At 40.8% G+C, this 23,572-nt stretch overlaps 1 protein-coding gene across 3 annotated transcripts in view; it reads right to left on the reverse strand.

The window, feature by feature from the left end:
• Positions 1-23,572, reverse strand: part of LOC110493905 (TOX high mobility group box family member 2) — a 142,332-nt gene that overhangs the window by 43,699 nt on the left and 75,061 nt on the right. For all 3 annotated transcript variants that reach the window (XM_021568496.2, XM_021568497.2, XM_021568495.2), the window contains one exon: positions 8,220-8,480. In XM_021568496.2, the coding sequence (XP_021424171.1) occupies positions 8,220-8,480 (261 nt within the window). The remainder of the gene's footprint in view (positions 1-8,219; positions 8,481-23,572) is intronic.

Below are 23,572 nucleotides of genomic sequence, written 5' to 3' on the forward strand. Positions count from 1 at the left end.
GGCCGAATATTCCTCCAAGTAGGATGGCGAAGATATGGCACCGAGCAATATGGACACGATTTCATGCAATGATAAGCTGCAGTAGGGTCCTGTGGCTAAATGTAATATGAAATATGAAATCCTTTATCTATGTAACTGCATCACAGGACTGCGTCCATCATCTGCTGCAGCTGAGTCTTGTTTGGTGACCTCTTTGGCTACGTCTCAAATGGCACCCTATTCCCTATTTAGTGCACTACTTTTGACCAGGGCCCACAGTGCTCTGGTTCCAAAGTAGTGCACTAAATAGGGAATATTTGGGATGTAATTATTATTTTTTTTCACACAATGAGTCTCCAATACCTCTCATATCGGCAACTTGAGTGATGAGCATAAACATGATGATATGTAAACACAATATCTATCTGTACTTAGAAATGGAAAGCTTTCAATTAGTTTATTTGTTTCCACTTCCACTCTGCTGCAATGACCTCTAACCATGCTGATATGATACAGTGGAGTGAGTGGGCTGTAGGCACTCAGACAACAGACGGAGTGGTATACAATGAAGTCAACCAATGGAAATGTAATTGATATTAACCTATTAAAAGATACACTATGCAGAAATCACTTGGCCATTTCCTGGTTGCTAAAATTCTAATAGTTTGCTTAATTTGAGTTCACCTGACAAAACAAGCAAGCATAGTGTAGAGAATCATTGCACCATCTAAACTGCTGTGAAAAATATTTTCCATAACCAAAAATATTGTATTTTCAGCTTTTTGAAGCTGGTGTACAAAACCGAAATTGAAAGAGGCAAAAACGGAACTTAAAAACAAGAAGCATAGAAATGGTGCACATCGAAAATATTTACCGCTTCTTAGACTTGCTTTTAATGAGAATTACAGATCTATAAAACAAGTTTCTATGTAAATTTAGTTGGGTCGCCCAAAAAGTTACATATTGCAGCTTTAAATCAAAGAATTGAAATCAACCTATTGAATCAACCTATTGAAAAATGTATGAACACCCTTAGGTCTGAAATGTGAAATGTCTGAAATGCAATGGAGCTGGCCAATGTTAAAACATAACACTATTTCTGAGGGTGTGCATGAAAAGGAAATGAAATCCATACCTTATCCCTTGATTAGCTTAATCCTAAGGCTAATTGACTTTATCAGAAAGAAGACAAAGATGAGTTCTAGCCGTCTAGCAGCGATGAATTCAAAGTTCTCTTAGAAATAATGAAATTGGAAATAACATTATATTTCGCTCCAATATTTCTTCATAATATACAACTACAGTTTCATATCACATTGCTGGAAAAAATAAGGCACCTTTTCCCGGGAGAGGATAAAATAATTTATTTTTTCCTTATCGGTCATCTATTTTTTCAGCCGAATGCTATTACATGGCTGCTGGCGGTTGCTTAGCAACAGGAAATATTAATAGGACCTTTTATTAGCCGAGCTTTACCAGTGGAGTACTAAAATGAGGAAGTGGAAAACATGAATGTGTTACATAAATCTTTAGACCTTTCAGGGTTTGCACGAGTCTCTGTTTGTCCAATGATTTATTACGGCGATGCTTCATTTATGGGAAAAGGGCCTGTGAAATACAAAAATGGAACATTAGCTTGAAGGACTATTTGAAAATAAATAATTGCAAAAGGTGAAAAGAAAGCTGTTTAAAAAGCAGGCCTCTCTCTCTCTCTCTCTCGCTCTCTTTCGCTCAGGTTTCACAGGGCTATCAAACAAAAATGTGTTTTGGAAGCATCGATCATCTATCTGAGCCTGGAATAGTTCATATAATATATAAGATACGTTCTATATCATGCTTGTCGAACTGTGATAAAAAAAAATTATGAAATCAATCTATCATTTCCCTAGAGACACTATAATCCTGTTAACCAATCACTGAGAATTAAGGTCTCTAGATAGAAAAATGGGTTTTATACCATTAATGTATTCTACTTTGAATGAACAGGGTAGAATTTGTAGCAACCCAACGGCAGAAAACCTATAGCAGCCTTGTACTACTGGCCACGGTAAACAACATTCTAGAAGTTATTGATGAAAATCTAAAACATAATTAACTACATGACTATAATATGGACCTGGGAATCTTAACACAAAGGTATTATTGATTTAAACTAATGCTCATGTGCTAGTTAACTTGTTTTAAGAGACCAAATTGAAATGTATTGAATACAGTATTAGTTCAATATTATTTAGATTGAGTAAAAAATAATCTTTGTTTGAAAAATAATACATTTGATCAATCCTAATATAGCAGAATCAATGTATGGCAAGTAGCCATGGACTATTTATTATTTTAGGAAGCACATAATAAAGTCCAGCCATTTTTGCTAATACCTCTTCCTCGCACCTCCCCACATTGGTGGGCAATCTAGTTAAGTTACTGAAAGCTTGCATTAGGGAGAACACATTAAGATGCACCTCTAGTATCTTATCATTAATTCATTAGCCTTGTCTGTGACAAGTTAAGTTGACAGTGGATCCTCTTTCATTCATGCACACTTATGGCGAACACCTGCCGTAAGCACCAGAGACTGAAAACCCAACTAGCTGCCACCTTTAACATGACTATCGGGTCAAGATGAACCCATTCGCTGAATCCTCAGAATAATAGTCAGCAGATTAAAGGATTGTGAATTCAATCTTGCATTTGAAACGTTGGAACTAAAGAAGGTGATACTAAGCTGTGAGCTGAATACGAGCATCCTTAATATTGTTAATTAACTTCCATTACAATAGGGGTTAAGCAATTGGCTTCCCTCATTGTCCTTATGCAGAATATTAGGACAACTACATGTTTATAGCGCTAATACCTTGAAATTAAAGCAATCGTTAATGACAAAACCCCTCTGTTGATCTATGCATTTATCAACTTGCTACGTATTCCACAAGTAGACGTTGGTGATGATGATATCATATATAAATGCCAGGGCATGAATTAGATATCCAGTCAAAGATGAATTATTCAAGGTGAAGTACTGTTTGTGTTTCAGAGGAGGGCAATCTAATGATGAAAGGTGCACGTGCATACCATGTTTGACTTCGAAAGTGCCCCCCGAAACGGTTACGTTTTCAACAACAACAACAACACTTTTTCCTGGTCAGATCACATTATCAGAAAAAGAAAAGAAAAAAGACTCAGGGCACAATCATGCGCAGTATTGCTTGAAACACCCAGGTATCACAGACTAGCAGTAGGTCTAATAAACTGGAATACAACTAGCACTCTGGTCGTTAAGAGATAAAAAACGGGGCACCGCCACTGCAAACGCACCAGCCAATGAAGACAGGACACAAACAAATGTGGGACCTAGTATTTAGTGCTAGTCCAGAAACCCTCTACCACCGGCCGATGGGTATCTCACTAAGCGTTATGGAAAAGATCAGTGTAACCTGAGCGTGGATATTAAATGTCTAATGTGTTTTGGAACTTGCGGAAGATGCTATGACAGTTAACGCATTAACAGAGAGAGCGGAGAGCTTGCCAAGTGCATCGAGGGCATCGGAGAAAAGGCTCTCTGAAAGATATCGGGTTCGTCCAGGAGGGGCTCAGGACCGCAAAACACAATAAGCATCAGCTAAGGCCCTTATTAATTGAAAATGGCTCTCAACTAAATGAGGAAAGTACAGTCAATTACATGTTTCAGGCCTAAGAGTTGAGGGGAGAACAAGAACAGGTGTAGATGAGAGGGATATTTTATTTTCTGCCAGCACTTTGTATTTGTGGCTTGTCAATAAAGTGTGTTTGGGTAAGAGGCTGAACAGAGTTTGTGAAAAGAAACACAAATCATAAGAAATTAGCTTGTTTCTAGAAAAGAGGTGTGGGTGTATAGGGATGATGTAAAGCTGTATGGTAGGCATGCATGCACAGCTAGCATTTAGCATTAACATTTAGTAGACAGGGAGGTTTGTGAGTTTTCAGAAAGTAAGAGGCTATCAGCTTTAGCTAACAAGTGGATGTACTCACTCTTGTTAGCGTTGAGGTAATTATCCTTAGCTTGTAGCTTACTAGCATTTAGCTAACAAAAGCATTTGCCTTAAGCTAATACAAGCCAATTCATACCAGCACCATCCACTGGTCTTCCGCATTTGATGCCATATCGCACAAAGCTGTTGGGCCTGAAATGGTTAACACTTTGATAATACATATAACATATTAATATAATAATAATAATAATAATAATAATATAAGATAACATACTTAGCTATATGCAAAGTATTGTGCTGTATACCCATGTTATGTTATTCCTGTGAACTACTACTTTAATCTGGTGTTCTGCTAGTTTACTGGATTTGGCATGGCTTTCTTTAAAACCCATAAGCCTTTCAGTATTTACATAAGGACACTACATAAACCTATTTTCCTGAATTGCACAATCTCTTAAATGATCTAACACCCAAATCCTGAGAAAATAATGTGTTGAATTAAAAAAAAAAAAAATCTGTCCATTTAGTATTAGAGCTACTTTCCCTCTCCGCAAAATCTTCTCTCTCTCTCTCGCTTTCGTTCTCTCTCCATCCAGCCCAATTGCACTCTTTTCATTGTCGAGCTCACGTATTGAATCTGCCTGATGAAAACAGATCTCACTGCAGCGCCACAATAGAATAGCTGATGCAGGAAAGATGAAACATAATGGAATTTCTTTCCCATGTGCTCAATATTGAATATAAGGCCTGACCTCCAGATGTAGTAGATCCATTTCAGGAGCAAAGATATTGTTTATGAAGAGGAAGAAGAAGAAGAGGAGGTCACAACAACACCTTGCGCCATCTTCCAACACAACATGATACAAACATATACTGTATATGGCAATACATTCACTTGTACACCAACACAAACGTCAATATACACACCAGTATATACATCCTTACAACAAAAACATGAAAATGTGTGATCAAATCACAATTATTATAATTTGCCTACATGTGAAAATGTTCAGAAGTCAGACGTGGTTTTCGGAGAGGTGTAAAGTTTCACATGCTAATATTTCATGTGTTTTTTCCTCACGTGAAAATAAATTCCACTCGTGTTTATTTTCACCCCTTCACCCCTTCCAGCTACTGGTCTCTGGTCTCCCATCCAGGGGAGAGAAAGCAAAGGCCAAGGTAACTTAACCAAAGGTAGGGAAATCGCAGGAAAGAGGGAGGCATTTTATTTAATAGCGTTACCATATATTATTTTCTACTGAAATCATTTTTTTGCATCCATTTACAATTCATTTGCTCTCGCATGTCAAAAAAAAACCTTTGGGTTTATGTTTTGCTTTCAATATCACTATTTTTCTTTACAGAATTTTGTTGTGGACTTCAAAAGTTTTGCTTGATATTAATGGCACAAAAGTAACTCACTCATTAGAGGATTGCACCATATAATAACACTATTACTCTATTAAAAGTGTTTAAAGTGGCAATACTTAATTAAAACATGAAGAAAAGTGTTCCTCGCCCCGCCACAGATTGGGTAAAGAGCTGAGGGATGGAGAAATGCAACAACTCTCAAATAAATAGACTACTCTATGCATGCAAGGACTGACCATCCATGATACCAAAATTATATTTGTAATGTTTTTAGGCTATACATGTGGAGCTTTCTTACATGGGAAACTGCAAATTAGATTTTCACTTTCATGTAATTGTAAGTTCACATGTGAAAAATAATCACAAGTGAATATTTTTCACATATGAAACTGCAAATTAGATTTTTACATGTGATTGTTTTTCACGTGTGAACTTGAAATTCCACGTGTTAACGTGAGATGTTCACATGAGGAGTTGTTTTACATGTGAAACAGCAAATGCCATCTTCACATGAATGTTTTTCACATGTGAAAATGCAATTCCACATTTGAAAGTTCTGCCCAAAACAATCCGATTCTCACATGTGAAAGTTTTTAACATGTGAAACCACAAATTTCACATGTGAAACTGCAATTCACATGTGAGGTGAAAACAATGGTATTGTCCTCACATATGAAAAGGTGATTTTCACATGTAAACTGCATTTTTTTGTGTGTTTTTTTGTAAGGGTACCAACACTGAGATATACACTAACAAACTGTATACACCAACATATACACCAACACTAAAATATACACCAATATATATTTTTCTCTTATTGGCCATTCTAAAAGATGTTCCTTATTACTGGACTACCCCTTGTTTGAACTGTAGCTCACATAATTGTTACACTCAACAGATTTGACTAAAGTATATCTTAAAGAAGGCCTTTGTTGTGCAAATGAAGCTTTGCAACGGTTATCATTACTCGTTGTGTACTTATTCCTCGTGCCATTATCTTTCCCATTATTTCTCTTTTTTTATTCTCTCTGCATTTTTGGGAAGGGCCCGTAAAACATTTCACTGTTAGTCTACACCTGTTGTTTACGAAGCATGTGACCAATAAAATGTGATTTGATTAGGTTCGTTATCTAGTGCACAATGTATGGAGACTCTATCTGTGTATGCTTATACAAAAAGACTAATTCATGATCTGAAGAGGTCTAGTTAGATGCAGCTGTGAATAATAATAATAATATAATACCATTTGGGATTTATATAGCGCTTTTGGAAAACTCAGAGACGATTCAATTCTTGAACGCGTAAATGTCTCATCCTGTCCAGTGTAGCGTAGCATGCAAAAGAGTGACCACCATTTATATTCTCTCTATGACTACATTGGACTCTCAATAGTCACCACAATTGAAAGGAAACCATTATTATTTTGTGAAATATCAAATATCCATATTTACTGTGAGGATAACACTTTCCACACTAATTGTGACATTATGTACTACAGTACCCACAATGCTCTGTAATTCTACATCTTTTTTTACTGTTCTGTTCTAACATATGAACTGTTGTTATGTTTAAAGAAATGAATACTGTGGTTTATGTTAAAAGACATGTTTATTAAGAAACAATATTGCTGAGCAATAAGGAGGAGGTGTGGCATGATATACTACAGTATTCATAATTCTCCGTAATTATATCTGTTTTTATCTTACTAAACACATTTCTAAAGATAACACTATGGATTCCAGTCTCCTTATTATAACGGTATTAGAAAAACTGATATTCATTTTTTGTATGGAGATATGACCACATCTACAATCAGATATAGTGGTCCTAAGTTATTACCTTGAACTCACGGTTTCTACATATACTGTAGCTTTTGTGTACTCATTTAGATTTTATTTTCTCAGTTAAAATGACACTGGTTTCTCTAACCAGGCATATATAATGGTCTCTACTCTCTACATAGATAGCTTCAAAGAGATGATGGTGTATACAGTACATGTAGGCCGCGTCCCAAAAGTCACCCTATTCCCTATATAGTGCACTACTTTTGACAAGAACTCGATGGGCCCTTGTCAAAAGTAGTGCACTATGAAAGGGAATAGGGTGCCATTTGGTATGCATTTGTTTTATAGAGAATGATCTCATTCCAGACATATGGAAACAATGTCGATTTCCTGCCAATCTCATTAATACAATTATGGCTAATTATGATCATTTGTGGCACACTGAAGCAGTTTGTGTAAAAAGGCTGAGGGAGGGTGTATTCATGTAACAATCGGAGTCTATTCATAATGGCTGATGCTCACGTTAAAGAGAGATATGACACGGATGGATTTACCCACAAACCTTTGAGCGTCAGAGCTGATAGGGCAACCACAAACCGTCTGTTCTACTGTTATATTTACCTTTTCCTTTCTATTTGAAATTGCATTAATATTGTTGCATGCCATATGAAATGACCAGAGAAATGATTTACATAGCCTATGTTGTTAATGTAACATTTTACTATATTCCAAAAGTAAACAAATCTGAAGAGTAGGCAGTCTAGACAAAATAAAATAAAAAGCTTTCCCAAGAGCCAAACTATACACTGAAGGGCACGCTAACAATGTTCACGCTAACACAACATAAATTAGTTGTTGGTACTACCAAATGATGGAGCAATGACGAACGAATCAGTATCAGACAGACTACAAATACTGCTTGAAATATTTTTGTTTGAGCATTTGCTTTAGGCTGCCTGGTGTGCGAGGTTTGTACTTTTGGGACTTTTATATTGATTCCATTGTTTTGTATTGGTTCTAAGCTAAAAAATAAAAAAAAAGATTATATATTTGAAATGACTTTGAATAGTGTTTCAAACCAGCTGTGATATCAAAGCAAAACCGCCTGGGGGGTACTCACCGAGGGCATTTGGCTGGAGAGCAGGTGGCCATCTTGGGCCAGCATATTGGACATCATGAGGGCAGGCAGCTCCGGGTAGGAGTAGGGGTTGAGCAGGCCGTTGTGGTGGGCCCCTAGGGAGTGGCACAGGTAGCCCGACTCAGGGTCCATCAGGTGGAGCAAGGGGGGCTCGGGGTGGTTGGGAGGGGTGATGGGGGGAATCTCGTAGTCCTCGTCCCCCGCGCCGTTCCCATTGCCTCCTCCGCCCTGACCGGAATAGCTCTGGAAGGACAAACAGAGAGGGAGATGGTGTGAGATACTCTATTTGACTGTATATGTAGGTAGGTTTGCCAAGAGCAGTGTATGACTCAAGAACATTTGATGTACTGGGGGGAGGTCATTTGTGTCAGTCAGAGAACATATCATCTTGAAGAGTCAGATTATTTAATAAGGAAATAGTGCCCCCCACCCCACCCCAGAGATGGGAGTTCTAACAATGATAGAGGGTCAGTCCCCAATTACACCCTACCTATATGCTTCCTATTAAAAGAGTGTACTGGATAATGCTGTAGTATGAGCTTTCAGACATAACACCTCGGTCAGGCAAAATCAGAAATGTACATGTGCCTACAGTAAACATACAGAAACACAATTTGTTTTCAGAATAACCGTATGCATATCTGTGTATTCCTGTACTATCAATAGGTCCATCGTAGTGTGTGCTGCAATAAGGAAAAAGATGATTCTGAATTCTAGAGGGGGGAAAAAAATGGAAGAAATTCAATGGGGAACGAAAAAGCAATTTTGTCTGAGGCACTCTGACTTGACTCCCTTTGTAATGACTGAGTCAAATGAATCATCACAAATAATATTCCGGTGTCAGCCATTCAAGTTTTTAATATAATTTTTATGATTCATGTCTTGCCGTCCACATTTCAGAAATCAATTCAATATCATCTTTGTGCAGGCTGTCATCCTCTGCACTGGAGTGGTCATTTATCTCTTAAACAAATCCTTTCAGAAGAAAAAAAACAGGGCAAAGGCAAGGAAAAAATTATTCTCAGAGAGTTCTTTTCTACTAAGAGTAAATAACTCAAAGGTAGTAGCTAGCTACTGTAAGTACAATGACTTAATATCAACCCACCTACTGTGTAGCTTTTACAAAAAATGATCAAACAATCTAATGCATTTAACTGGGTATAATGTTAAGTAACCACTACAGCAGATGAAAGACAAACTCAACCCCCCCCCCCCCCCCCCCCCCCCAAAAAAAAAAACAGCCTCAATCTGGTCATGACCAAGGAAATTGTAATTGCAATGTATTACTTATTATATCGGAGGGATGTAGACATTGAACGAACACAACACTTAAACATGCTTTCATTCCCCCGCGACTAGTGAACATGAATGGAAGAAGGAAAACAATTTAATTGCTTCAATTGGATTTACTCTGTCCCTCGCATTGTCTGGAAAAGCATTTTCTAAATTGTCCTTTGAAGACAGATGTTTTTGTAAACCTTTGGGAATCGTGTTATTGTTTGGTCTAATGCACAAGAAAACGAACATTTCCGGAGATTCAATTTCCCTCATAATTGTTGGAAGGAAACAAACTTGTCTTTTGTAAACATTGGGGCCATTGTGTGAAGTGAGACCCTCGTTGAATCCTTTGGGGAACTCAAATCTCCATGATCTTTCATAATCAGGCAGGCACTAGGTATTCAGGCTAAGTCCCAAATGACAAGAAATTCCCCTATGGGCCCTGGTAAAAAGTAGTACACTATATAGGTGCCATTTTGTACACTAGTACACTATATAGGTGCCATTTTGTACACTAGTACACTATATAGGTGCCATTTTGTACACTAGTACACTATATAGGTGCCATTTTGTACACTAGTACACTATATAGGTGCCATTTTGTACACTAGTACACTATATAGGTGCCATTTTGTATGCAGCAACAGTCTTAACCAGACATTCTTGTAAGTCTTGTCAGAACTTAACCATAAAAGGATCTGATACTATGCACTAGGGCTGTCCCCGACTAAAAACATTATTGGTCGACCAAGAGTTATGCTATTTTACAAAAGTGTATTTTTCCATATGTACAGTGGCTTGCGAAAGTATTCACCCCCTTGGCATTTTTCCTATTTTGTTTGCCTTACACCCTGGAATTAAAATGGATTTTGGGGGGGTTTGTATCATTTGATTTACACATGCCTACCACTTTGAAGATGCTAAATATTCTTTATTGTGAAACAAACAAGAAATAAGACAAAAAAACAGAAAACTTGAGCGTGCATAACTATTCACCCCCCCAAAGTCAATACTTTATAGAGCCACCTTTTGCAGCAATTACAGCTGCAAGTCTCTAGGGATATGTCTCTATAAGCTTGGCACATCTAACCACTGGGATTTTTGCCCATTCTTCAAGGAAAACTGCTCCAGCTCCTTCAAGTTGGATGGGTTCCGCTGGTGTACAGCAATCCTTAAGTCATACCACAGATTCTCATTTGGATTGAGGTCTGGGCTTTGACTAGGCCATTCCAAGACATTTAAATGTTCCCCTTAAACCACTCAAGTGTTGCGTTAGCAGTATGCTTAGGGCCATTGTCCTGCTGGAAGGTGAAGCTCCGTCCCAGTCTCAAATCTCTGGAAGACTGAAATAATTTTCCCTCAAGAATTTCCTTGTATTTAGCGCCATCCATCAGTCCTTCTATTCTGACCAGTTTCCCAGTCCCTGCCGATGAAAAACATCCCCACAGCATGATGCTGCCACCACCATGCTTCACTGTGGGGATGTTGTTCTCGGGGTGATGAGAGGTGTTGGGTTTGCGCCAGACATAGCGTTTTCCTTGATGGCCAATAAGCTCAATTTCATTCTCATCTGACCAGAGTACCTTCTTCGATATATTTGGGGAGTCTCCCACATACCTTTTGGTGAACACCAAACATGTTTTCTTATTTTTTTCTGGACACTCTTCCGTAAAGCCCAGCTCTGTGGAGTGTACGGCTTAAAGTGGTCCTATGGACAGATACTCAAATCTCCGCTGTGGAACTTTGTTGCTCCTTCAAAAAAAATAAGCAAACATGTTTGGACCTGAGCCCTAGGACCATGCCCCAGGACTACCTGACATGATGACTCCTTGCTGTCCCCAGTCCACCTGGCCGTGCTGCTGCTCCAGTTTCAACTGACCTGAGCCCTAGGACCATGCCCCAGGACTACCTGACATGATGACTCCTTGCTGTCCCCAGTCCACCTGACCGTGCTGCTGCTCCAGTTTCAACTGTTCTGCCTTATTATTATTTGACCATGCTGGTCATTTATGAACATTTGAACATCTTGGCCATGTTCTGTTATAATCTCCACCCGGCACAGCCAGAAGAGGACTGGCCACCCCACATAGCCTGGTTCCTCTCTAGGTTTCTTCCTAGGTTTTGGCCTTTCTATGGAGTTTTTCCTAGCCACCGTGCTTCTACACCTGCATTGCTTGCTGTTTGGGGTTTTAGGCTGGGTTTTTGTACAGCACTTTGAGATATCAGCTGATGTACGAAGGGCTATATAAATACATTTGACTTGACTTGACTTGACTTCAGGGTTATATTTGGTCTCTTTGTTGCCTCTGATTAATGCCCTCCTTGCCTGGTCCATGAGTTTTGGTGGGCAGCCCTCTCTTGGCATGTTTGTTGTGGTGCCATATTCTTCACATTTCTTATTAATGGATTTAATGGTGGGATGTTCAAAGTTTTTGATATTTTTTTATAACCCAACCCTGATCTGTACTTCTCCACAACTTTGTCCCTGACCTGTTTGGAGAGCTCATTGGTCTTCATAGTGCCGCTTGCTTGGTGGTGCCCCTTGCTTAGTGGTGTTGCAGACTCTGGGGCATTTCAGAACAGGTGTATATGTACTGAGATCACGTGACAGATCATGTGACACTTAGATTGCACACAGGTGGACTTTATTTAACTAATTATGTGACTTCTGAAGGTAATTGGTTGCACCAGATTTGATTTAGGGGCTTCATGGCAAAGGGGGTGAATACAAATGCACACACCACTTTTCTGTTATTTATTTTTTAGAATTTTTTGAAACAAGTCATTTTTTTCATTTAATTTTTTTTCCATCAACTTGGACTATTTTGTGTATGTCCATTACATGAAATACAAATAAAAATCCATTTAAATTACAGGTTGTAATGCAACAAAATAGGAAAACAGCCAAGGGGGGTGAATACTTGTGCAAGGCACTTGTTTGAATAAAATCAACTAAATGTAGGCTACTGAGCTTGTCTGATTCTTTAAGCACTGTGATTAAAAATTAAGACACACAAATTACTAAAGAGGGAGCCAGAGATCAATATAGCCTAACCAGAAGTGAAAACTCTGTTCCTAACCCTCCTCCTCCCGCTGACCATTGCTGCTGGTCTTCACAGATTCTGCCATTATGCTCCGAAAGTTGCCGGTAATAGGCTACACCAGTAACCTTTCCCATTTAGAGTGCCAAGTTATCATACCATTTCTACTGATCTGCGTGCCAGTTATGATTTTCAAATGCACATTTTTGTGGAACAGTTTCCTTTCATTTAAAAAAAATCTTCATATCTCAAAATCAATGTAATATGCTTAACAAAAATGATATCTAAATTAAAATGATACAAACCTAAAAGTAACTTCTGTTGCCATTTCCGATATGTAAAAATAGCCTACATAAAGCCAACAAATAAAAACACTGCAGCCTGCCGGTATAAAATATCCTGATAAAAATAAATAACCTATAAATCACATTGGCTACCCGTGGCATGTCTGCAAGAAACATTGCATCAACTATTAACTTGGTCCAGCCCGATTGTGCTAGCAAACTTGCAACATTGTATAAAATGTTCTGGGCCCTAATTTTCCGGTGCCAGTGAGCTCTGCACAGATAGACACAGCTGTGATCTATTTGCGCAAGGGATTTGAAGCAATCAGGTAGAGCTATTTTATAACGTTTACACCGGATCAGAGCATGACATTTTTTTCCTCTTTCATGCTGAGTGGTTATAGAAAGGGAGAGAACTGGAAAGATTTCTCAAATAGCCTAAATTGAGGAACTATTTTCATTCTGGATGTAAAAACAAACGTTTGTTTACTTGCTGTTTAAGGCGAGGGGAAAAAATGACATTAAGAAGCTATACAGTGACGGTCAAGACAATCATTAAAAAAAAGTCTCACAAGTGTATCCTAGGTTGTGCGCTCTGCTCTGCAAGCAATGTGTCCATTTCGACAGTGACAATGGTAAGACTGTAATAATAATATATTGAATGCATTAACAGAAATGACTGTAACAAACCAAACATTAATTTGAAATTATGGGAAATTAACAGTAAGTCTACTACTGGTGATACTGGTGTGACATCCCTGTGGCCTCCGCAATGGATTAGTCCACTGAGACAGGCGTGAAAACAGACAGACATACATTTAAAAAAATGTATTTGCAACTGCTCGACTAAAAAAAAATATTGGTCGACCAACATCCTATCAACCAAACAAACCAGTCGACTAAATGTGGTCAGTCCTATGCAGTCATCACTTATCTTAAGTATCTTCTATCTTATGTTATATCTTAAGTACAAAAGGGATGTTCATCAACTGTGACCAATACTCTTTGTTTTCTGATTGTAAAAAAATACTTATTCCAATCAAATACAAATCCTTTGCTCGGTTAAATGTTTTTCAGTTGCATAAGTGAGAGCTAGTGAATTATATGTGTCACACGTTACATTACTCTGAAGCCTAGTCGGATGCACTTGATGATAAAATGTAAATATCAAGGACGTTCCCAGTTGAATAGTTGCGAGATAAATAATTCATATTCTATTCAGAGTGAGATTGCAGAGCCAAGGTATACTCCAGTTAATGCATACTCTTCACCCCTTCCCCTTTAAAAGTCAAATCTAAACAATGGCGTATGCATGCATGTGTTTGATAGATCATATAGGCCAGTGTCTGTCCTCCTTGTATGGTGACGACTCCAACAAACGCATATCCACGGTCTCTCTAAGTGCTTCTTCTCTCAAGGATTCCATTCTAATGCACAGTGCCATATTTTATTACACACAGTACAAGTATGTAGGCTTCACTCTCATAAAGGGGAGGGAGCTTCCTTCTTGATCAATAGTGTTAGCTTACCATTTGGGAATATATTTCTGGGTGAATAAGTAGAAAGCGTTGCCCACGTCCCAAATGGCATCCTATTGGCACCGGTTGGGCCCTGGTCCAAGGTAGTGCACCATATAGGGAATCGGGTCCCATTTCAGATGCAGACATTCTGTTCCGTCTTAATTAAGTGTAGAGGTCTTCGGAGAGTTCAGCGCTAATTTGAATACACCTTTCATTTAATAGAAACAGATGAACAGACAGTTGGTGTGGGGATGGAATGAGAGGGAATATATCATTGATTGGGAAGCTTTCCAGGTTATTTTTTGTTGGCACCAAGCTAACTTTCCACAACACTGCTTCACTAGCTCGGCTCATCTAATGGGACTTATCTGAACAGGCTTTGTTCAGTTGTCAAGGCCGTCAGTATCACAGATGATATCTAGCAGATGATTTGAAGTCAAAATAACATATATTTGGACAACTCATTTTCACAAATACAGTGTCTTATAAACCCATGTGGGCTGGGCATCCTGAAGATGCAAACCATTAAAATAAAATAAATATATGCAAATATAAACTCAGCAAACTTAACATGTGTAAATATTTGCATGAACATAACAAGATTCAACAACTGAGACATAAACTGAACAAGTTCCACAGACATGTGACTAACAGAAATGTAATAATGTGTCCCTGAACAAAGGGAGGGGGGGTCAAAATCAAAAGCAACAGTCAGTATCTGGTGTGGCCACCAGCTGCATTAAGTACTGCAGTACATCTCCTCAAGGACTGCATCATATGTGCCAGTTCTTGCTGTGAGATGTTACCCCACTCTTCCACCAAGGCACCTGTAAGTTTCTGGACACTTCTGGGGGGAACGGCCCTAGCCCTCACCCTCTGATCCAACAGGTCCCAGACGTGCTCAATGGGATTGAGATCTGGGCTCTTCGCTGGTCATGGCAGAACACTGACAATCCTGTCTTGCAGCAAATCACACACAGAATGAGCAGTATGGCTGGTGGCATTGTCATGCTGGAGGGTCATGTCAGGATGAGCCTGAAGGAAGGGTACCACATGAGGGAGGAGGATGTCTTCCCTGTAAAGCACAGCGTTGAGATACAGGCCTCGGTGTAACGGTCATTCCTTCGACGATAAACGCGAATCCGGCCATCACCCCCGGTGAGACACAACTGTGAAGTGAAGAGCACTTTTTGCCAGTCCTGTCTGGCCCAGCGATGGTGGGTTTGTGCCCATAGGCGACGTTGTTGCCAGTAATGTCTGGTGAGTACATGCCTTACAACAGGCCTACAAGCCCTCAGTCCAGTCTCTCTCAGCCTATTGCGGACAGTCTGAGCACTGATGGAGGGATTGTGTGTTCCGGGTGTAACTCGGGCAGTTGTTGTTGCCAACCTGTACCTGTCCCGCAGGTGTGATGTTCGGATGTACCGATCCTGTGCATGTGTTGTTACACGTGGTCTGCCACTGCGAGGGTGATCAGCTGTCCGTCCTGTCTCCCTGTAGCGCTGTCTTAGGGGTCTCACAGTACGGACATTGCAATTTATTGCCCTGGCCACATCTGCAGTCCTCATGCCTCCTTGCAGCATGCCTAAGGCACGTTCACACAGATGAGCAGGGACCCTGGGCATCTTTCTTTTGGGGTTTTTCAGAAACAGTAGAAAGGCCTCTTTAGTGTCCTAAGTTTTCATAGCTGTGACCTTAATTGCCTACCGTCTGTAAGCTGTTAGTGTTTAAACGACCGTTCCACAGGTGCAAGTTCATTAATTGTTCATGGTTCATTGAACAAGCATGGGAAACAGTGTTTAAACCCTTTACAATGAAGATCTGTGAAGTTATTTTAATTTTTACGAATTATCTTTGAAAGATAGGGTCCTGAAAAAGGGACGTTTTTTTTGCTGAGTTTACATTTTTACAAACTTGTGGTAATACATACTGTGCATTCAAAAGTATTCAGACCCCTTGACTTTTTCCACATTTTATTATGTCACAGACTTATTTTTAAATGGATAAAAAAAAAAAAATCTTTATCAATCTACACACAATACCTCATAATGACTAAGCAAAAAAAAGATTGAAATATCACTTTTGCATATGTAAGTATTCAGACCCTTTACTCAGTACTTTGTTAAAGCACCTTTGGCAGCAATTACAGCCTCGAGTTTTCTTGGGTATGACGCTACAAGCTTGGCACACCAGTATTTGGGGAGTTTCTCCCATTCTTCTCTGCAGATCCTCTCAAGCTCAGTCAGGTTGGATGGGGAGTGTCGCTGCACAGCTGTTTTCAGGATCTCTCCAGAGATGTTTGATCGTGATGATGCTGTGTCCTTAGGGTCATTGTCCTGCTGGAAGGTGAACCTTCACCCTAGTCTGAGGTCCTGAGCACTCTGGAGCAGGTTTTCATCAAGGATCTCTCTGTACTTTGCTCCGTTCATCTTTCCCTCGATCCTGACTAGTCCCTGCCGCTGAAAAACATCCTCACTGCATGATGCTGCCACTATCATGCTTCACCATAGGGATGGTGCCAGATTTCCTCCAGACATGACGCTTGGCATTCAGACCAAAGAGTTCAATCTTGTTTTCTTCAAACCAGAGAACTCCAAGAGGGCTGTCGTGTGCCTTTTCCTGAGGAGTGGCTTCCATCTGGCCACTCTATCATAAAGGCCTGATTGATGGAGTGCTGCAGAGATGGTTGTCCTTCTGGAAGGTTCTCCCATCTCCATCAAAGGAACTCGCAATCTCTATCAGAGTGACCATCTGGTTGTTGGTCACCTCCCTGACCAAGGTCCTTCTCCACCGATTGCTCAGTTTGGCAGACGGCCAGCTCTAGGAAGAGTCTTGGTGGTTCCAAACTTCTTCCATTTAAGAATGACGGTGGACCGTAAATGTTGCAGAAATGTTTTGGTACTCTTCCCCAGATCTGTGCCTCGACACAATCCTGTCTCTGAGATCTACAGACAATTTCTTCAACATCATGGTTGGATTTTTACTCTGACATGCACTGTCAACTGTGGGACCTTAGATAGACAGGTGTGTTTCTTTTCCAAATCACGTCCAATCAATTGAATTTACCACAGGTGGACTCCAATCAAGTTGTAGAAACATCTCAAAGATGATCAATGGAAACAGGATGCACCTGAGCTCAATTTCGAGTCTCATAGCAAAGGGTCTGAATACTTATGTAAATAAGGTATTTTTGTTTTTATTTTTTAATAAATTTGCAAACATTTCAAAAACCTGTTTTTGCTTTTTCATTATTGGGTATTGTGTGTAGATTGACGAGGGGGAAAAAAAACAATTTATTACATTTTAGAATAATGCTGTAATGTAACAAAATGTGGAAAGAGTCAAGGGGTCTGAATACTTTCCGAATGCACTTTATATGCAAAGGAATGAAGGAAAGAAACTTGAATCATAATGTAGTATATAATATGTCACTTATCAGACGGCGCAATCCAAAGCGATTCATAATAGTCTTCGTATGGGTGGTACCAGCGGAAATGTAACCCACAAACTTGATGTTGCTAGTGCCATGCTCTAACCAACTGAGCCCCACATCAAGTCTGTATCATACACAATAAATGTATTATCATGGACACAAATTAAGATTATGAGTGATGAGTTGATTGTTGATATGTTATATGTTGTAGTCATTTTACTTGACAATTTGTTTTGATTCAAGTTTATTGTGAAAAACTGCTGCAGTAAGTGGGGATGCGGCTTACTATACATACTGTTTTGTTTCAAAATGGACATATCAATTGCAGATATTTCCTTCTGGCTGGGGGCAAACCCCAGACCCCCCCCCCCCAAAACACCCATTTAAATTCAGCCATTTCCATCAGTATATACCATCTATCTGTTCTTATATACACCTCGCTAACTAGATGAGTCAGTGGAAAAGAAAACTATGTCAAGGCAGCGCCTCCACTCACGACATAGTTTGAGAGGAGACTTTCGACTTCCCAACGATTCAGCTGAGGGCCTGACCGACAGCACAGGGGGTTTGGGGCGTTGGGGTGGGGTGATGATGATGACAAATCTGCCTCACCACTAATGTGCACTTATCTGCCTATTGGAAGAGGTTTGTCAAATTGTGATTTATGCTTACACCCCACACCCACCCTCTTCCCCTTTCCACACCACCCAGAGTGCAGAAAACAAAGTCATAGTTATCTCTCGCTTTCATACGGCCTGTTTTTCAAGAAAAGAAAGGAGGAGGGTTATCTTGGGGAAGAATTTGGGTGCCTCATCCGTTTTCGTTCATGCTGACATTCCCCTCATAGAAAGCTTACGCCTCACAAATGATGCCATGGACAAGAGTAGAGGGGGGTTACATCACCCCTGTTGACATTAGAGGGTGGTCTGTTCCATGTGCAGATATTGGGAAAAATTATGAGAAAATAATGTACCCGACAATATACTGTATGAGGGTATGGAACCGTCCTTCTCCACGACTGGGTGATGTCATGCTTTGCATTTTGGAAACTCAACAGCATCACCGTGAGCTAAGAAGTCCATGTGTGTCCTGTTTAGACAGCTCAAACCGTGGACAACCCTCTCCCCTATGTTTGTTTCTCTCTCTCTGTTTATCTGTCCCTCTCTCCCAGCCATAATACAGGCTTTAATTAAAGCCATCAGCTGTGTTCTTTTGCTACAATATCATGTCAAGGATATCAACACACCACAAAGAGCCTCCTCTCTCTCTCTCTCTCTCTCTCTCTCTCCATCCCATCGATCTCTCTCTCTCTCTCTGTTTCTCTTTCTGTTTCTCTCTCCCTCTCCATCTCTCTCTCTCCCTCTCCATCTCTCCCTCTCCATCTCTCCCTCTCCATCTCTCTCTCTCCCATCCCTCTCTATCTCTCTCTCTCTCTCCCTCTCCATCCCTCTCTCTCTCTCCCTCTCCCTCTCCATCCCTCTCATCCCTCTCTCTCCCTCTCCATCTCTCTCTCTCCATCTCTCTCCCTCTCCGTCTCTCTCTCTCCCTCTCCATCTCTCTCTCTCTCTCTCTCCCTCTCCATCCCTCTCTCTCTCTCTCTCCCTCTCCATCTCTCTCTCTCACTCTCCATCTCTCTCTCGCTCCATCTCTCTCTCTCCCTCTCCATCTCTCTCTCTCCAAACAGACTAGCTGCATTATTTACCCGTCACTCTGTTACTATTTGGACATTTGCGGAATCTGAAACCGTGGATCTAAGTTTCTGTCTGAGGAGGAAAGTGAGGCATCGCTCCAGCCCCAACACAGTGTCATGGGCTCATCTAGGAAATAATAACCATAAAAAATATCTAGTAGCTACAATGCTGGCTATGGCTATTTCAGATATGACAATGCCCCGCAATGCTAACAAGGCCTAAAGAATGAAAGGCGATGACAGATACAAAATGACAAAATGTCCCTTTTTCTTAAGCACAGATATGGTCCATTTCATCCTAGAGAAATTAGTTGATTACTAAACAATCGTGCTAATTGCAATCGTTTCTTTATTTTATGTCTCTTCCCTTCCTCTTGTCTCTCCCCTCTTTCCCTCTCACATCTCCCCCTCCTCCCTCTGTCTCCCAGCTTCTCACTCCTCACTCCTCGTCCAAGGTCATGAGGTCATAGTCATCTGATCATATGTCGGTTGCGATTAGAATCAGGCCTTTTGTGCCATGTCATATTTCATTACGCACAGGACTCATCTCCTGGGTCGTGGGGTCACTCTGATTTGATTGGCTGACAGAAATGATATAATTTGCATTTAACCCTAGGCGGTATGAGTTCGGAATGGCGTACTAATGCATTTGGCAAAGATAGAAGGCTGCCCCGGGAGTGACTAATTTGAAGTGGCACAACAACAGCGGAGTTAGGGGGGCTGAGCTATTGCACAACATGCTGGGGTTACATGGAGTGAGGTTTATTCAATAATAAACAACACAAAGAACTCTCTCGGCGTCTCTTTCTCCTTCTCTCTGGTTGTCTCTCTCTACTTCTCTCTCCCTTCTTCTAATGACACTTTGATTTGACTGGAAGAGGATGCTCGGAGAGGTTGGGGCTATCCCATCACTAACAGGTCATTATTGCGGTACACTGGAGTGGAACAAAACGTTGTTCAAACGTTCCCAGACGAAACGCAGAGAAGACTGGGCAGACAATGGAATGGGATTAATGAAGATGGACAAATAAAGAACAAATAAAGTTGGATGAATTTGAATTGGAGAATGATGGGGGCAGATGTTAGCCTAAGCTAGCAGAAATAGATTCTAGATTTAATAAGCGTTCGCTATTGTATTCTTAGCTCAGACTTGATGCAGTGGACAGAGAGTTCAGTTAATTCGCTCACCCCTCCGATAGTGATTGTGTGCAGATGCTTCGCAGTGTAAACTGTGTAAGCTCAAACACGATCTTCGCTAATGCAATCATAAGAATGCTAAGAAAACAAATGATCAGATACAGAAACAAAGCTCAGGTTTTGAAGAGTCAATTAGAGAGAGATTGTGACACACGTTCTGCTACTGACGTGGGTGACAGGCGTGGGGGAAGGGGTCAAAGAAAGGCAAGGAGGGAGGGAGGGAGGGGATATGATTTCAACATTTCAAATGAGGACCTAAAATCAAACTTATTGCCTGACAGGAGGCATTCAGCATTATAAAGTCAAATTTGGCACACATATTATTTCTGCAGTATCCCCCTTGTCGCTTCTTATAGAGAGCAGCCATCTCTCTCCAGAGGAGGAATCTTTTTTACTTTATTCATTGGTTGCCCTGTCTCTTCTGATAGGCTTAACAGGGCTACTGCTGCTGTATAGTCGATGGAAGTGTCCCAAATGCCACCCTATCCCTGATACAGTGCATTACATTTGACCAGAGCCCTTTGGGCCATGGACAAAAGTAGTGCACTATGTAGTGAACAGGATGCTAATTGGGACGCAGGCGACGAGTTCCGTGCACCGTGCATCACGATAAACAAATCCAATGACATCAGCTCTTTTATATGGATTTCTATTTTATAATTTCACTATTTTTTTCAACACTGTTTTCACATCGAAGGTCAACGCTGGTGCGGTGCGAAAACAATGACGCCACTGTTTCTGATTCTGACTGACAAAGCCTAATTGTGCTGTTGTCGTGTTTTTTTTTATGTCTGGCGAATAAAAAACACACAGAAAGGACAGTTGGTGGATCTTTAGTCATTTATAGACAATTGTGGAAACTGACAATGAGGACGCTGACAGGACAGTCGTGTGGACACACAAATGTGTATTACACTGGTGATTGTTAGGAGTGTGTATGTGTGTGTGTGTGTGTGTGTGCGTGTGTGTGTGTGTGTGTGTGTGTGTGTGTGTGTGTGTGTGTGTGTGTGTGTGTGTGTGTGTGTGCATGCGTGCGTGTACAGTACTTGCACATATGCATGCAAGTCACAACAATAGCGTGCATTTCCACCATGGTATCACTGGGTTCTTAAGTGTCTCCCAGTCTTACAGGCCTGGAGTCAATAGTCAATGTGGCTGTGCATTGGCGATGGGCACATCTGCTGAAAACGGGTGCAAACGTCTGGGGTTTCGATCCATGGTGCCATTGTTTTTCCAAGATGCAGAGGGAGGGGACAGCTCTCCACCGTGAATGAGCCACTTATTCCTCAGCCATGATTGTACACACACTCTATGGCCGCGTCCCAATTGGCACCCTATTCCCTAAATAGTGCACTACTATTGACCAAGGCCCATAGGGAATAGGGTGCCATTTGGGATGAAGACTCCACGGCCATAACAGAACCCTTCATAACTCCGTTCAAGGTTTGGATGTATTTACCTGCTTTGAGCTAATATGACACTATCTGTGAATCTAATGTGATGCTGTCAGTGTAAAAGTCTCACTAAAGTGAAACTAGAAGTTATTAAGCAAAACTTTGAACATAATTAAGAACATTCTACGACCCCAAACAGTAAATAGAAATCTATCATCGCATAGTGTGGAAAATATTATCTAATGCAATCCTGAATGACTGGCTCCTTATCAACCCTTATGGGTTGCATCCCAAATGGCACCCTATTCCCTCCCTATTCCCTATGGGTCCTGGTCAAAAGTAGTGCACTTGGGAACATGGTGCCATTTGGGACTAAGCCTGGTTTTCTGAAAGTCCTACAAAAACACATTAAGGCTGCCATTAGATTAATTTGATCACCTAACGGCAACATGGAAAATTGACATCTCGGCACGGCAAAGGGCCCTTACACAAACATACAGCTGTGCATTTATTTGCAGTCCCGTGTCAGTAAACTATTTCAAACAGAAGGCTTTTAATGGGTGAAAAAGGGAGACATTTTCCAAATCACTCTAAAAACAAAAGGCCACGGCGAGGGAGAGAGAGAAAGAGAGAGAGGGGGAGCTTTTTGTTGCAGTAACAAATATGCCTGCACATCTTTTTAGCTTTGTCTCCCACCCCTGCTTCGTCAGCGAACGGCCACAGAAATATTTTGGCAGCCTGCTCTTTGTTTTCATTTTCACAAAAGATGGAGGGAGCGAGAGAGAGAGGTGGAGGGGTAGTGGTGGTGGTGGAGGGGTGGTTGAGCGCAGTAGGGGAGAGGAGAGGAGGGGAGAGGAGGGTAGGAGATGGGAGTGGAGAGAGAGAGGTAGAGGGGGTAGAGGAAGAGAAGAGGATGGGGGAGGGCAAGGTTTTCAGTCTGCCACTCTCAGTCCCAGACCCAATCTAAACAGCGAGAGGAAGCTGTAAATCAAACTAATGCGACGGACTGGTAATTCCTAGCAGCAGGGCCGGGGCGGTGGGCACAGACGAGGATCCCCAAATGGCGGGAGTTTACAAAACTGTGGCGGCACCGGCTTTAATCAGGGACAACGATCCAATGATACCGTCTCCCCCAATCAGAGCATTTCCTGTCAGTCACACAAGACCGATTTTGACCAATCAGGCGCGCAGACAGGAGATTGGGTTGCGGCCAACTAGCGAATTACCGATCTCATTTAGAAAAATGAGGAAAATGAACTTGAGCTCCTATAATTCTAGGGTTGTATCCCAAATGGCAGCCTATTCCCTATATAGGGCACTAATTTTGACCAGAGACTTATGTGCTGTGGTCAAATGTAGTGCACTATAAAGGGAATACGGTGCCAGGAATGTGACATCATAATCAGAGTGAGCACAAAGTCTACAATGTGTTATTAGATACATGTGCAGAGATAAAAATAAAAAAAACGAGTGGATAGCTGTTGAAGGCTGTAAGGCA

Source organism: Oncorhynchus mykiss, chromosome 17, assembly GCF_013265735.2.
Source record: "Oncorhynchus mykiss isolate Arlee chromosome 17, USDA_OmykA_1.1, whole genome shotgun sequence".
Classification (NCBI taxonomy): Eukaryota; Metazoa; Chordata; class Actinopteri; order Salmoniformes; family Salmonidae; genus Oncorhynchus; species Oncorhynchus mykiss.